This window comes from Polyodon spathula, chromosome 14 (genome assembly GCF_017654505.1).
Source record: "Polyodon spathula isolate WHYD16114869_AA chromosome 14, ASM1765450v1, whole genome shotgun sequence".
NCBI classification, from domain to species: domain Eukaryota; kingdom Metazoa; phylum Chordata; class Actinopteri; order Acipenseriformes; family Polyodontidae; genus Polyodon; species Polyodon spathula.
Genome location: NC_054547.1, coordinates 35133519 through 35149638, shown reverse-complemented (window position 1 = coordinate 35149638; position 16120 = coordinate 35133519). Strand labels below are relative to the sequence as shown.

Here is a 16120-nt window from a genome sequence, read left to right as displayed (position 1 = left end):
GTAATAGAATGTCAGTGACACAGTGTTGTGGTAGCAGCTAGAACTTTAAATCTTTCCCTGCATTTTCAAGTGACTGACTTTATTAAGTCCTGTTTCAGGATCAAGCTAGACCCAAGTGTCACCATGTTCTATATGAAGCCCTAAAGTCAGCGATACTTCAAAGCAAGCACAATCCTGATCTCAAGTGTAGGCAAAGCAATAACCTTTTCACCCTGCTAGTTCAGTTGCTCTACTTTTGATTTCTTCCATAAGAGTTAATAAAATACATGCACACCTAGAAGCATGCACTAGCTGCTGCCACAAGCCAATCCACAATTTATATGCATGGATAAATGAGTTGGAATCTAAGATCTAATTGCTCTCTTCTCCCAGTGGGAGTAAATATAACTGCAATTTTGAGGTAATGCGGCAGTAGTCCCTGATCAGCCTCATTAGTTGATACACAGGTTGTTGTTTGTGGCTGGCTAATTTGTTTCTAACACTGATGCATGATAATTAAGCCCCATGGCAGCCAATACACCACATTGCCACCTGCTGGCTGTTTTTGTTCAGTTTTTGTTTCAGGTTTTTATTATTATTATTATTATTATTATTATTATTATTATTATTATTATTATTAATCAAATTGTTAAGTTCCGTTCTTTCAATATTGATATTGGAACGCCTAATCTTTCTTGACACAGGGTTTGCTTACAGAACTGATATTTGATGAAACTTCTTTTTCCACAAACAAGCATGTTATATATTGTATATATTTATTGTTGTTTTTGCTCAAAAGAGCCAACTTCCCAATGTTCTGGTTTGTTTAACACACCTTTGTCAAGGGAAAGTGTGTTTGAGAACAAACAGTGGAGGTACTTATAAGCTTTTGGTGCTATGGTAACCATACACATGTATTTCTATTTGAATCTATTAATGTGCTTAGAATGTTCCCTTTCAATTCAAAGACAACCACCAAGAACATTACGTATGGGATATGCCTGCCTATTGGTAGGTATTTTCTGAGCTCTCTATACTAGAGCTGCTGATAGGCCCTGCAGTCCCGCCTACCGAGGGAATAAAACTGTCATACCATGGAAGCCATTCCTCTTTTTGCCTCTCAAGGCGGTAAGGTAAGGTCTTTTACAGCCTTTCACCCATGTGGGAGCACGTCCTCTACCGGTGCTAGGCTCTGCCTTATAAATATATATATAGGTCTGGCCCCTGAATGGGACCGCTGGACAGACGTGGCTGTGGGTACTCTGCAGAGCACTATGGCAGACTCCACTAGGTCACTGTACACCTATAAGTGGAACTATTTCCAGAATTGGTGTCTGACTGAAGTCATGACCCAGTTTCTTGCCCCATGCCGGTTATCTTGCAGTTTCTACAAGAACTGCTTGATGTTGGTATGTCACCTTCCACATTAAAGGTGTATTTAGCAGCTATCTCTGCGTGCTATGTTCCTCCCATCTGGCAGCCATTAACAAAGCTTGATCTGGTGCTCCTGAGGAATGATTTTTTAAATGAACCTGCCGCCTGACGTACAAATATAGATATTGTTTTCCACAGTTCTGTTAATGCACTCCCAAAGTGGAAATGAAAGGTGTTTTCACTACTCCAATGAGTACTGTCCTTGTACTGTTTCAGTGGGAATTGATAGCCCTAATCCTTTTCAGAATCCACCCAGCTTGTAATATCCAATGATAAGTGCATCAGAGAGTTGTTTGAAGGTGTCCATGGCACTATCCTTTAACTGAGTACAGCATGGTGCTCAAAGAGCAGCGGCATCACGTATGATAGCCATTTAGTGCCTCACAGATCTTTCAACTAAGTTTGTAATGATTTTCAATTTAGAAAAAAAAAACATAAAAAAACACAACAACCGAACCAAACACAGCACTGTAGACAGCATAGAAACAAGCACAGGGTGGGAAGCACTGCACGGCGCTTCATTATGTTGCTTGGCTCATGTGAGGGGACCGGGTGACTGGAGGTGAGAAGGTGAACTACTAGGCAAAGTAACAGGTTAATATGAGCAAACAGGGCCATGGCAGCAGGGTGCAAAACATGCAGAGAGGCAGAAAAGAAGGGCTTGGGAAAAGGCTTTTCTGAGGGCTCCAGCCCCCCACTAGGCAGTGCATATTATACAGTAAACATCCCAACAGTGATTTTAAATGGTGCATTGAGAGTAAACCCAGTGACCAAACTTTGAAATCTTTCAAACCATCTCTGGCGAACATCTTTGGTATTTTTATTTTATTTAGATGGGAGTTCTTTTTTAAGTCTGCTATAGGAGGCCGGTTGGATTCAAAGGCCTTGTTTGTTGGTGCTGCACTCAATGAATGAATCCTTCTGCTTGCCTACGCTAATAAATAACATCTTGACATGCCAGGAATTCAACAGACTACTCTCTTGTTCGGTTTCATCATTATATTCCAGAGATTTAACCTCATCAAGTCCATTCTGTCGTGCTACATACAGGCTCTGTAATTAATTCAATCTGGCATCTAAAAATTACATATGTACTTTGAAAGAAAGTTGTTTCCTAAAATTAGATATTAGTACATTTCAGCAGCAGCAGTAAAATAAACTCCAAAAAGTCTATTTATTAACAAAAGTTATATTTATTCGGTATAAGTTCAGTTAGGGCTGGGCTAACATACTGCAAGCTTTTTTTTATATAAATATTGTCATTTATCTTTGTACAAGTTTACAAGTTTGGTATATTTACACAATAGTTTTTGTTTGTTTTTATTATTATTATTATTATTATTATTATTATTATTATTATTATTATTATTATTATTATTATTATTATTATTATTATCCCTACCATAATTTTACATTGTTGGTATACAAAGTATAATTTTATTAACCAATAACATTGAATGGGCAGGAATGCAATTCAACCCCACTAAATCAAGAAGCATCTCTATAATTAAAGGTAAAGTAGCAGATAAAAGGTTCTACATTAATGGTGAGGCAATACCAACAGTGTCCGAGAAGCCACTAAAAAGTCTAGGGAGATGGTACGACGGGGATCTAAAGGACACAGTTCATGTGGGAGAAGTTAGACAACAAGCAGTGGAAGGGTTGAAGAGCATAGACAGCAGCGCTTTACCAGTCAAACTGAAACTCTGGTGCTTTCAGTTTGGTCTACTGCCAAGACTGCTGTGTCCATACAATCCCAAGATAAGATATTCAACAGAATTCATAAGCAGATTTTCGTTCTAAAAGAAGGGAGTGTATGTTATTACTAGATGCACCACTTTCATTTTATACTTGATTGGTGCTAAAAGAAGTGTTTTCTAAGGTTTAAAGGTAAAGAAATATTCCTCAATACACAGGTGTGGTTTAGAGTGACTGGATATTTTTAAGCAGCACCAGTATCTAGAACTTGCTCTACTCTATTTCATAGTGCACTGTATTGGATTTGTATTGCACATTGAATTACAATACTTTGCCATTTGGATGAGTGTTTATTGGTTTTCAGGATTAGTCATTGGAGGATATTAGAGAACAGACACTCTGACTGAAATAGCCTATCTGAGAATTTATAAAACAAGGAATAGGTGACCTTTACATTCTCTTTTGGATTAATAGTACTGTGTCAATACTTTGGAAATTAATTGATGTTAAGGAATTATAACAGCAATCTAATAAATGTCAGTAAACCACTGTCAATAAATATTTCATTGTCAACTATCTTCTTTTTTAAATGAACACACTATCGCTCTGTGCATAAACACGTTATCAAGCAATGTTGATGCTGAAATTGTAATAGAAACACTCTTTCACTATGTGTGTGACTTTTAGACTTTCCTGCAGAATACTTTATCATGTGTGAGTCTGGGAACATGTCTACTACAGATTTGCTGAACTAGCCACAGCATGTAAAGGACTCTGCATATGGAACTCTCTTGATCTCTGTTTTTCCTTTGGCAACGAAAGATGTTATTGAAGCACTGGTTTTCTGAGCGTCTTCTCTCGTGCTTACCACACACACAATCATTCTTGCTCCATTGCTCCACCATTAAAATCAGTCCTGCATAGTTTACAGAAAGTAAGTCCAACATTGCTTAGGAGAATATGTTGTGGTCCAAGAAGCGCGCGCAGCCATCATAGATGGTTAACTGCTGAGACTACATGCCCTCCACATGGCTCCCCTGGGATTGCAGCAATTGACATAAAGAGGTTTAACAGTAGTTTTGAGCAAAACTACTGGAGAAAAAACTGACCCGGGGATTCGTCCGGGAGACTTGTCCAAATAACGAGAGAGTCCTAGCAAATAAAGAAGAGTTGACAGATCTGGATGTTCAGAGTGGTTAGAATGTGTCTGCTGGGCAATTGGTTCAGATCAGTTCTCATAGCGATTTCTATCCCCGCTGCCTGCTCGATGCTTCTGAAATGATGTCCAGTTGGTTCATGGTATAGGTCAGTATGGATTACCTGGCTCCCAGCAGAATCGGGTGAAGAAGAATGAGAAAGCAGTGGCATGGAGGGAGACTACTATCAAGGTAGGAGTGCATGTCTGGTATTTTTGACAAACCAGCATTGATTGTTTACCTGGTGCGAAATGATTCAATTCAATCCAATGCTAGAGGTGCTGGTGGATCCTTATGGCTGGGGAATATGCAGTTTCCTGTTGCTGAGACTTTGGAAGTGAAATACAGATGCAACACCTGAGTTCTGTGGGAAGCTGTCCAGGGTGCTGGACGTTTGTGTGTGTGTGTGTGTGTGTGTGTGTGTGTGTGTGTGTGTGTGTGTGTGTGTGTGTGTGTGTGGAAGGTGTGTGTGTGTGTTTGTGTGTGTTGGGTGGGGTGGGGGGGCAGATTTATAGTGCTTGCTGAGTCAAAAAAGTTTCCACAAGGAAGGTAAGTTTGACAAAACCTATCTTATGAGGATACAGGCCAAGTCCTTGTAGTGTTTAAACAGACATTAAACATTACTGTCATTATAAAAGTGCCCAGATATTTTGTTTGCTGTGGACTTTCAACCTGTGTGGAGTTTTGTTTGGCTGGTTTTAGGAATAGTAAATAAAAATATAGTGAGAGTCAATGCAAAGTCCTCATAAACACTATAAACAAACGTGTGTGTGTGTGTGTGTGTGGATTTCCTATTGCACCTTACTAAATGGGTATAGCCACTGCATATGTTATCAAAGCCCAGCATTTGCGTATCGTCTCCTAAGCACACATTACTATGTATGGGCCTCTACGGTAACTTATTTTAACAAGCACACTACTGATTTTCTTTGAACTGCGGTAGTTTTGTGGATTGTACAAGTCCACACAATGTACGCAACCGTGGTTAACATGTGAAAGCGATAACTTCGCCATTGGTGTCGTAATGATCTATAACACGACATTCTTATTGTCTGTCCTCTTAGATCTAATTGCTGCGAACGTATAGTGGTGTTTCAGCTGTGTATCCCGTAAATAAACAGTAAACGTGTGTTTACCAAAATGGTTACTAAAATGTTCCTAAAAAAGACGTTTATGAGATTGTTCTGTGATATGACAAAAAGCGAGACCACACATAGTCATGCAAGGTGCATTATAGGCCCATTTTATTAGTGCACGCAATGTTTCACTTGTCTTATAATGTTAAGCATCTACAATATACATCAACATCTGTTATACTGAAATGTTCTGCAAATCAACAACACAGGTCTCTCACACACAACATACTGGCAGATGCAATTGCAGCTTGAAAAGAAAAGAAAAACATTCAAAGCTTTCTAAGAAAATAAAATGTATATAGGTATTATGCCGGACAATCATCTTTATGCCTCAGTCTTTCAACGGTGCACTAAATAATGGGTTCTGGTCAGAAAGATGCAGTCTTATAGAATATATCTTAGGGAGCCCTGAATGCATTATTTAAAATGCATAGTATTGCAATGTTCACAGTAACAGCCTTGTTCATCAATAACGTAACACGGCGCATAACAAGTCCAATCGACATATATCATGTAACAAAGTATGCTTTGCACGAGTTTAAGTGGAATTGCAACGCGTCATATTAGATAGTGCAGCGCTTGATGAAAAGGGACATCTGCACATTGCACCCCCTGTGTATCTCGATACGTTATTAGATGGGAAACTATCGGCAGCTGATCATTTGTTTTCTGATGCAAACCTGAACAAAATGATAGCTAGTATTGATTGACTTGTGCCAGTTAAACTAAGAGTGGTGTTTTACCCACAAAAGATATACAGATTATACACTGACTTTTGGTCACAAATTGCATTACTTATCTTCTGAAAAGTATTATTATTATTATTATTATATATTATTATTATTATTATTATTATGTGATTACAATTCAGAGCAATGGTTAACACATAATATATCTAGCAGGGAAACTGAGACGCGCTGTAAGATACCAAAAGCACGTCGCATTGTGAGTTTTTATTACATATAGTATTGTGTATTACTCAAAGGCAGCTGATCTTCCCTGGTGAAGAATACAAATACATGCTTGCTTTATGTTGCAGGTTGAAATACATTTGTTTTGAAAACAGCGATATAAGGGTTAACACAAGATCTATCGGTAACAGAAGAACAATAAAAAAAAAAAAAAAAAATCTGCAGTTGTTGCCCTAGTGATTCGGGGTCCCTTCCCTGAGATTTCTGTAGTCTCCTAAAGTCTGCAAGAAGTCGTGAGTCTAAGCACAGAAGAAGAAGCGCTCTTACAACGTATAGGAGCTGTTCTGCGGGACCTTGGTGCAGAGAGATCGAAGTGAAAAAGCGAGGTTCACCGGAAGAAGCTGCTACACAGAATGCTATTCAAAGTCCATTGTTATTCGTGGGAAGCAATCAGGTTCACACTCCAAAGTCCAAACCTCTATCACCACGTTGACAAGAAGTTCATCAGATTAAGAAACCACTCGCGATTGTAGGTGATTTTGACATTACCAGAAGTTCTTTTTGTACTTTTTTTTTTCAAAAGAAATAATAAAAAAAGAAGAATAAAAATCAAAAACAGGGAGATTACTCATTCCTAGCGGTCACGCTGTGATATGATTTGATTGAGTGTCAAGTCGTCTCTGCAATGCAGAGGTTATCGGAGAAACAGGGTTAATTGTTTAAATAGAACGAGAAAAGCCTGACGTTCTTGACTTACTAATCATCCTGGGCAGATCTAAAATGAAAATAATAATAATAATAATAATAATAATAATAATAATAATAATAGATGCGAAAGTGCCCTGATGCGCGATTCAATGTCAAGTGAGTTCCCGGCCCTACCAGTTTTGTTCCCTTTTCTTCAAGCTCATGCCCATGACGTCTGAAAGACCTTCATCATGGAAAAACGATTCTTCGTTATGATCCAGCATACAAGTGATGTGGTGCACTGGAAAGCAGCCTCAGAGCTGTAAGCAGTAGATTCTCCTGCTAGTCCATTGAGCATGCCATGCAGCAGGCCTGCATTCCAAACAACCCTTTAGAAAACAGGAATTACATTCCTATCACGACTCCAGTTTTTTTTTTTTTTTTTTTGCTTTTTTTTTCTGCTTTTTTTTTTTTTTTTTTAGCTTTAGCCAGCAGGAGGAGAGAGAGAGAGAGAGAGAGAGAGAGAGAGAGAGAGAGAGAGAGAGAGAGAGAGAGAGAGAACAATCTTTCAACTCCAGTCCTTTTTGGATGCTCCAATGTTCCACTGCAAAAGGTGAGTATCGCACATATACTACTCCGCATTTTGAAGATCGTTTTCATAAATAGCATTTTTTTTTTTTTTTCAGCAGGCGCGATATAATAAAAAAATGCAATTTTGCTACCAGGCTTTTAGCCATTTGATTTGACAGAACGTTATTTGCCCATTTTTAACCACACTGCTGTTTTATTTATTTTTATTTATTTATTGACGTTTCTACCTCTTCTGTAGTTTGCATTTGATTGTATTACCCTCTCTTGTCTATAGTATCATGTACTGTCGGTCGTTTTTCATTCCTTTGCTTATTGCTTTGCAGGATTCAATCTGCAGCTTGCTGGGACCGCCTGGTTTTCCCAAATACAGATTTCTAGCATTAAAGTTGGATCCCGATAACATTTTAAAAAGTACGTACCGTTTCGACATCTTCATTTAAGACCCAGAATGCTGAAATGAAATCGTTTCCATAACCACGTCTACTTGGCAGTGCGGGGGAAGAGTACAGTGCAGTTACTTGAAATATGGCTTGCATTTGAATTTCCCATTCGCTTTAAACGTTAACACACACAATTGTTTATTGGGGTTTGCTTATCACACATTTATAACAGTATAGGGAGTTTAATCTGATTTTTAAATATGTTTTGTGTATTTGTTTTGTCGAACTGAAGCTGCTGAGTGATGGAGTCTTGTATTCGAATCTCAATGCAGGGTGTATCGTTTAAAATCACCGTTCTTTTCAGACTCAGCATTCGACTATTGCTTTTCCTCAAATCTGCTGACAGCATGGAAATGTGATGTTAACTAATCAGGTGTGTAGTTTGTTTAAGTGATAGAAAAGAGAATATTTTCTTTTTAAAAAGCAATTGTGTTTTAGGTATGACTTCCTTGTATTTCCCTTGTCAAAACATCGTAAACCCGCGCTACAGATCTTCACCAGTTACCAGTATCAGAGGGGAAAAAATAATAATGCAAATTAAAAGAAAATACTGTAAAGTACAACAGTCAAACAGAAATATGCAACTTTTAATATCTGCATTTTTCATAACTGAAATCTATAGTTGTTAGCATTACTTATACTGTGCAGTCGCGCAAACATTGTTAATATTAGTCAGATACTATTCTGTTGACAAGTGGTTCATTGGCAGGCTGCTTTTTACTCACAATATGTTGCCTGATAGCAGCTGTCTGTTCATTTTTGTCTCTTTATGGTGCTAACCTGTATTTTAATTTAAAAGCAGCTAGTGGGATGCAACAAATTATGACATAAAAAAGCTGCAATGTTGTCATAATGTGGTAAATATTGGGAATAATAATAATAATAATAATAATAATAATAATAATAATAATACTTCTTCTTCTTCTTCTTCTTCTTCTTCTTCTTCTTCTTCTTCTTCTTCTTCTTCTTCTTCTTCTTCTTCTTAGTACTAGTAGTAGTAGTAGTTGTAGTCATAGCAGTAGTAGTCATAGTAGTAGTAGTACAGGGTGCAGTGTCATTTATGTAAAAGTATTGCAATTAAATGCTGGTTAATTGTTTTCTGTTTTGCAGTGTTGTGAAGCATTTTTCAATTATTACGCAGTTTAATCTGTTCTTCAAAGAAGGATGCTGTGGATAACTCTTTTAAGCACAATAGCTCTAGGATGGACTACACCAATCCCCTTGCTGGAGGACTCAGAGGAAATAGATGAGCCGTGTTTTGATCCCTGTTACTGTGAAGTAAAAGAAAGCATTTTCCTTGTACATTGTGACAGCAAAGGATTTACAAATATCAGTCAGATTTCACAGTTATGGTCGAGGCCATTTAAACTTTACCTGCAGAGGAACTCCATGAGAAAGCTGTATTTTAACAGTTTTCTTCATTTGAACAACGCTGTGTCGATCAACTTAGGTAACAATGCACTGCAGGACATTCATGCTGGTGCCTTTAATGGCTTGAACATTTTAAGAAGGCTGTATCTCCACGAAAACAAACTGGAGATGTTCCGAAATGACACTTTCAAGGGGTTAGAAAGTCTGGAATATCTTCAGGCTGATTATAACGTAATTAAAAGAATCGAAAGTGGAGCATTTAGAAACTTGAGTAAACTAAGGGTACTCATACTGAATGACAATTTGATCCCTATGCTACCAAACTTTTTATTCCAGTCTGTGTCTTTAACGCACCTTGATTTGAGAGGAAACCGCTTAAAAACCCTCGCTTACAGGGGCATGTTGGAATACATTGGCAGGAGCCTTATGGAGATCCAACTGGAAGAAAATCCATGGAACTGTAACTGCGAGATTGTCCAGCTTAAAACATGGCTGGAACGCATCCCTTACACAGCTCTGGTTGGGGAGATTACGTGCGAGTCACCCTTTCACTTTCACGGCAAAGATTTAAGGGACATTAAAAGAAGTGAATTGTGTCCTCTGCTGTCTGAATCTGAGATTGAATCTAGTCTTGGAATACCACGTCTGCCATTTAATAATGAGAATGCATGGCCTACAAAACCGTCTTCCATGCTGTCTTCTTACCATAACACAGCATCTTCAGTTGAATATAAGACATCTGACAAACAGCCAAGACCAACAAAAAAACCCAGACTACATAGAATGCCACCAACTCCACGCAGTGTTTATCCAGGGCCAAATCAGCCTCCTATAGCTGCTTACCAGACAAGACCACCTATACCAATCATTTGCCCCACTGGGTGTACCTGTAATTTACACATTAGCGATTTAGGATTGACAGTTAATTGCAAAGAAAAGGAGTTTCGTAATATATCTGAACTCCTTCCTAGACCTTTAAATGCAAAGAAACTGCACTTAAGTGGAAATTTAATACAGAAAATATACAGATCCGATTTCTGGAACTTTTCAAGCTTGGATTTACTTCATCTGGGTAATAACAGGATATCTTCTGTTCAAGATGGGGCTTTCATCAATCTTCCCAATTTAAAAAGTCTACACTTAAATGGGAATGACATTGAAAGACTAACGCCTGGCATGTTTAGGGGGTTACAGGCATTACGTTACCTGTACTTTGAATACAATGTCATAAGAGCAATACAGCCCGCTGCATTTAGTTTGATGCCCAATCTTCAGCTGCTGTTTCTTAATGACAACCTACTCAGAACGCTGCCAAGCGACGCTTTTGCAGGCACTTCTCTTGCCAGGCTGAATCTAAGAAATAACTATTTTCTGTATTTGCCAGTGAGTGGACTACTTGAGCACCTCAATTCCATTGTACAGATAGATCTGCACCAGAACCCCTGGGATTGCACATGCGACATAATACCCCTAAAACAGTGGATGGAAAAGCTTAGCTCTGTTATAGTGCTGGGGGAGGTAATATGCAAAACACCAGAGTTTGTGTCTGGGAAGGATTTGAGGTCTCTTGAAATCGATCTGCTGTGCCCAGAATTGAAGTATGTCGCAGCATCACCTGCTTTGCTCGATGATGTGATCTCAACCACTAATTCTGGGCTAGGATTGTCTCCAACAAGGGGCGCTATCCCCCTTTCTGTTCTCATATTGAGTCTTCTAATCCTATTCATCTCCGCTGTTTTCATTGCCGCTGGACTCTTTGCTTTTGTGTTAAGGAGGCGAAAGAAACTGCCCTTTAGGACAAGACAGGAAGTAGAACTGACTGGCATTCAAATGCAATGCAGGATATTTGAGGAAAGGCAAAATGCGTCTCCGGAGAAAACTCCCGGTCACGTGTATGACTACATACCCCATCCCGTGACAGAAATGTGTAACAACCCCATATACAAACCCAGAGAAGGGGAAATGGAGGAGCAATTTGTCGAGACTAAAGAAAATAATACAAACTATAGGACTTTAATAGAGAAAGAGAAAGAGTGGGCAACGGCAGTATCCAACTCCCAGCTTAACACTATAGTTACAGTAAATCAGTTAGGGGACATAGCAGGTTTTCACGAAAATGGTGTTCTGTGTCCAAATGTTATAGACCGAGAACGTCCATCTCCGACAGTGGGCTTTGTAGACTGTCTTTATGGCACAGTACCCAAGCTAAAGGACTTGCATGCACACCCTCCTGGAATGCAGTACCCTGATCTACAGCAAGACGCCAGGCTGAAAGAAACACTTCTTTTCAACACTGGAAAGGGATTACCTGACCAAACCAAAAGTGAATACCTCGAGTTAAGGGCCAAACTCCAAACCAAGCCGGATTACCTCGAAGTCTTGGAGAAAGCAACATATCGATTCTAGTTACAGAACCTTTTTTTCTTTTTCGTTTTTTTCATAGCCCAAAAAGCAGCATGATATATATATATATATATATATATATATATTATATATATATATTATATATATATATATATATATATATTAATTAATTATAGCCCCAAATTGCTTTGGAGGAAAGGCCATACTCAGATATTCAATGAAGTGCCTTTACAGAGTAGCCAGCAGTGTTATCAATCATTATTTTTTTACTGAAGAAAGATTTGACTGTGCTGACAGAGGCATGGGAAGCTGTTAATTCAAAATACTAGACCACACCTTCATTCAGTTGGTAGACATTTATTGTACTTGAAGGAGGATATATATATATATATATATATGTGTGTGTGTGTGTGTGTGTGTGTGTGTGTGTGTGTGTGTGTGTGTGTGTGTGTGTGTGTGTGTGTGTGTGTGTGTGTGTGTGTGTGTGTGTGTGTGTGTGTGTGTGTGTGTGTGTGCGTGCCCAAGGCTCACTTTGTAGATTAATGCAGTTTTCTGCATGTTAAAACTGCAGGGGTTGGTTTTGCTCAAATGATCATACACTTAACAATGGAGTTACTGCAACGTTTTGTTGTTCAGTGTTCTGTTTCATTTTATATATTCAAGGACAAACGAGCATTGTCTCAAGGACGCACCTAAGGATCAACATTTGTGAATACATGACGTTTAACATTTTCTGGAGGTCAACGCAATTTCTTAAAAGCTACTGGATATTTATCACTAACAGCTTTGTAGGAAGCACTTTTAATGTTTTCTCTCTCACAAAGATTTAAAAAAAAAATGTGCATATATTTATTCTGTAATTTCAGTAAAAATTAATGGTAAAGGCAATGTTAAATCAATGTATAGTGATTATGCGTCTGGTATAGCCTTCTTAATAAAACCTCTTAAATCAAATAAAGGGTGCTAAAACATAACCTTTGTGACGGTAAACAAAAGCTACAACTATTCAAGGTAGGTAAATACAAATATATCCGTTTATTTATATTATTTATGTTTTTATTTTGTTTTGTTTTGTTTTGTTTTTTTAATGCCAGTATAATTTTGGACTTTGCTGAGTTAAAGTATTTAGCTAATTCTACTGTACTATATATAAATATTTTATTTTAGAAACCTATTGCAAATAACCACACCGTTCATAAAAGCAAGTGCCCTTTAGTGCGCGGAACTGTTTATGCGATATTAATAAGACGACGTGTTTTACTGGTTTCAAGGTCAAGATACACATTGGTAACATTCGAAATGAGAAAACTAAGCATCAAACTAAAGGATGTTTACCTTAATGGTGATATGTTAGTAAGGTAATAAAGTGTACCATTTTGATTGGAATTGTTCTAGTCCTAGTGGTGAATTTACTTGAAACGTTTACTTGTAAACTGTATATAAGCAGTTGCCCACCAGAGGGTGCCTAGTTAACAGCACATTTCGTAATTTCGTGTTAATATATTCAGCGCACAGTATTAAAGTTACACCAGTGAACGGGGTTCTGAAACAATCTGAAAAAAAAAGCATTTAAACTGTTATAAAACGTAATTATTGGTAAGACATGTTTAATGTAGCGTTTGTGACACAACAGTATAAGGCTGCAGGTCTAGTACCCTGCAGTACATGCATTTCTGTGATGGTTAATACAGCATGTCGAGTGATAGGTGTACAGTGAGTCGCTTCTTTGGTTAAGTGGACAGCTACTTCAATAGGTTAATTTCCAAGGTGTCAATTACCGAACAAACAAATTCAATAAAGGTGTTTTTAGGCTTTTTGTGCGCTTCTTCTTTTTTTTTTTTGTTTACTTTTTTTTTTTTTTATCAGTGCGTTGAGTTGTGGTAAAATGCGTTTATCTGATATAAACAATATCAGATAAAGACTTTGACGTGTACTTCCCTTAAACAACGCATTTTTCACAGTGGTCATGAACTAGTTGGGTGTAGGCTATACTAAATCAAATGGATTCTTCTAAAATTTGATATTGCTAAATACAATATTAAAATGATTAAACTTGTATTATTTGTTATACTTTTCGTTTTTACCTATTTTACTTTGACAATCATCTTTCTGTAAGAGTGTATCATAAATTTCATTACCGGTATAACAATAAATATAAACTTATATATACAATATATTTTGATAATTTGAAATTACTGTAAATCCTACAGCAGATAACATCTTTACTCATAAAATAATAATTTGTTTGATCAGTTAAATTAACAAATACAGTATTATTTGTCGCTGTTGATGGTATGTTAAAATTGCAACTATTGAGTTTTATGACTTCATTTTTTTATTGTTGTTATATAATTTGGAACTCAAAATATATGGGGTAAAGGCAGGGTACTCCAATCCCAGCTGTACGGTAAGCCATGAGTGTCAAGCAAGTGTTACTAACCGTTTCTGAAGCTGAAAGTCAATTAACTTCTCATACTGAGGGCTAGATGCACTAAGTGCTGCGGCTGTCGCAATAGTCGCAAACCAGTTGCAAATGAGTCGGAAGTCTAGGGTGAACTGTGCTAAACCTGCACAATGCTGTTAGGGAGTGCTTTGCATCAGCAGGTTTTTTTTTGTTTTGTTTTGTTTTGTTTTGTTTTTTTGCGGTTCAGCCTTAGATGAATATGTAATTATGGGAGTTCCAGCATAAATTCGCAAAAATGAAGCAGAGAAAGTGCAAATGAGGGTTCTCAGATATTATAATGAGATGTACCAAACTGGCCGGCAATTGCAACACTTACAGTTGCATTAATGTGTTAAGAACTTTTGAAAGCACATTTTAAACAGTCGCAATTACCCAAGTATCTATTTCCCCTAAAAGCAGGATGTACTTACAAGCATTGAAAGCACATTTCTGGTTTTCCCCAACCTGCTGGGAGCAACAGACTGCACACATGTGCCGCTAACCCCTCCAGCGCATTCTGAGCATCTGTATAGGAACAGGAAACACACTTATTCTATTAATGTGCAGGTGGTTTGTAATTGTGCACAATTTAGCACTGCAGCCCTGACTAACTTTTTTTACATTTGGCTTATAAGCTACTCATGATAATACAAATTAGTGGGATAATGCAAACTTTGTTGCTGGTCCCTTGAAATTCACATTAACAAGAACAGAGTGTCCTCCTGTAAGTATCATAACTTGTCAGTACAGCACCATGGTCTATTTTGTGTTAATTGTCTAGGCTACTAAGTAGGCCAAGTTAAAAATAATAATAATTTAAAAAAAAAACTACAATAATTTAGTCAGAATTTAAAATAATCTTTTATTCGCATTGTACACCAATGTGTACAAGGCAGCAGCATTATTTATTTTGTGTAACTGGAAGCCTACAGGCTAAAGTAAAAGAAAGTGAGCTAGGTATTAATTTGATTTTACTATGCTGTAAATGATGTATAGGTCTACTGTACAGATTTATATTTTATAATGTAATGTGTAGCCTACCCAAAACAAATCAGTGTTATTTCAGCGCAGTGATTTATACATTTAAAGTACATTAAGCTCTATAAATGTATGTGTGTGCGATTTTATTGTATTGTTTTTTTAAACCCGACACCTTTTTAAGCTTTTTGATAGAAACACATTTTCTATTTGGGGGATGAAGGTAGGGTCCCCACAATAGAATCTGATGGAATTAAACTGCCTTTCATTATTCATTCGAACTCTTACCATGCTAGAGATCTTGCTAAGATGACTCAACACATATATAAATTAGTATATTGAGGCTCTCTTTATTAAAATATCTTCTCTTTAGTACATACAACTAAATGTATACTTTGGGAATTGTCGCAATGAAAAATGGAAATTGCGGTGTGTTTGCACTGTGACTGGCCCATCTTAATACATCTACCCCTAGTGCTTCAAATCTTTGTGTGGTTTATTATTTGTACACAATTTAGGACTTGAATTAAAAAAAGTCAGCTTTGTGTGCCATAAAACTCATTACCCCACGTTCAATATTGGTAGACATTAACTATAGTATATCTTCTTTTATTTAAATTGTAGCCATAAATACAATATGATAATCCAATGTAGGAATGCAGGGGAGATTTTAAACAGTCAGATTTACTTATAAACTGCAAAGACTGTTATAACATTGTTTTCTTTTTATTGTTGTCACATGTTTATTGTTTGTCATGTGTCATTATGTGTGAACAAGAACACACATGCAACCTGTCAATTATTACCTACACATTTTATGTGCACTCTAGTAATCAAATTCAAGGATAAACTGCAAAATGCTGATAACGTTGTTTTCTTTAGATATGGAATT

The 16120-nt window shown here is 37.3% G+C and overlaps 1 protein-coding gene across 1 annotated transcript; it reads left to right on the top strand.

Annotated features, from left to right (window-relative positions):
* Positions 1 to 9186: 9186 nt before the first annotated feature.
* Positions 9187 to 11891, top strand: LOC121327159 (SLIT and NTRK-like protein 3). The gene has a single exon (XM_041271004.1). The coding sequence runs from the start codon at positions 9237 to 9239 to the stop codon at positions 11847 to 11849; it is 2613 nt and encodes an 870-aa protein (XP_041126938.1). The 5' UTR covers positions 9187 to 9236; the 3' UTR covers positions 11850 to 11891.
* The last annotated feature ends 4229 nt before the right edge of the window (positions 11892 to 16120 follow it).

Bases quoted from the DNA above. Each gene is read 5' to 3' on its own strand.
- LOC121327159 (XM_041271004.1), top strand. From the start codon at position 9,237: ATGCTGTGGATAACTCTTTTAAGCACAATAGCTCTAGGATGGACTACA.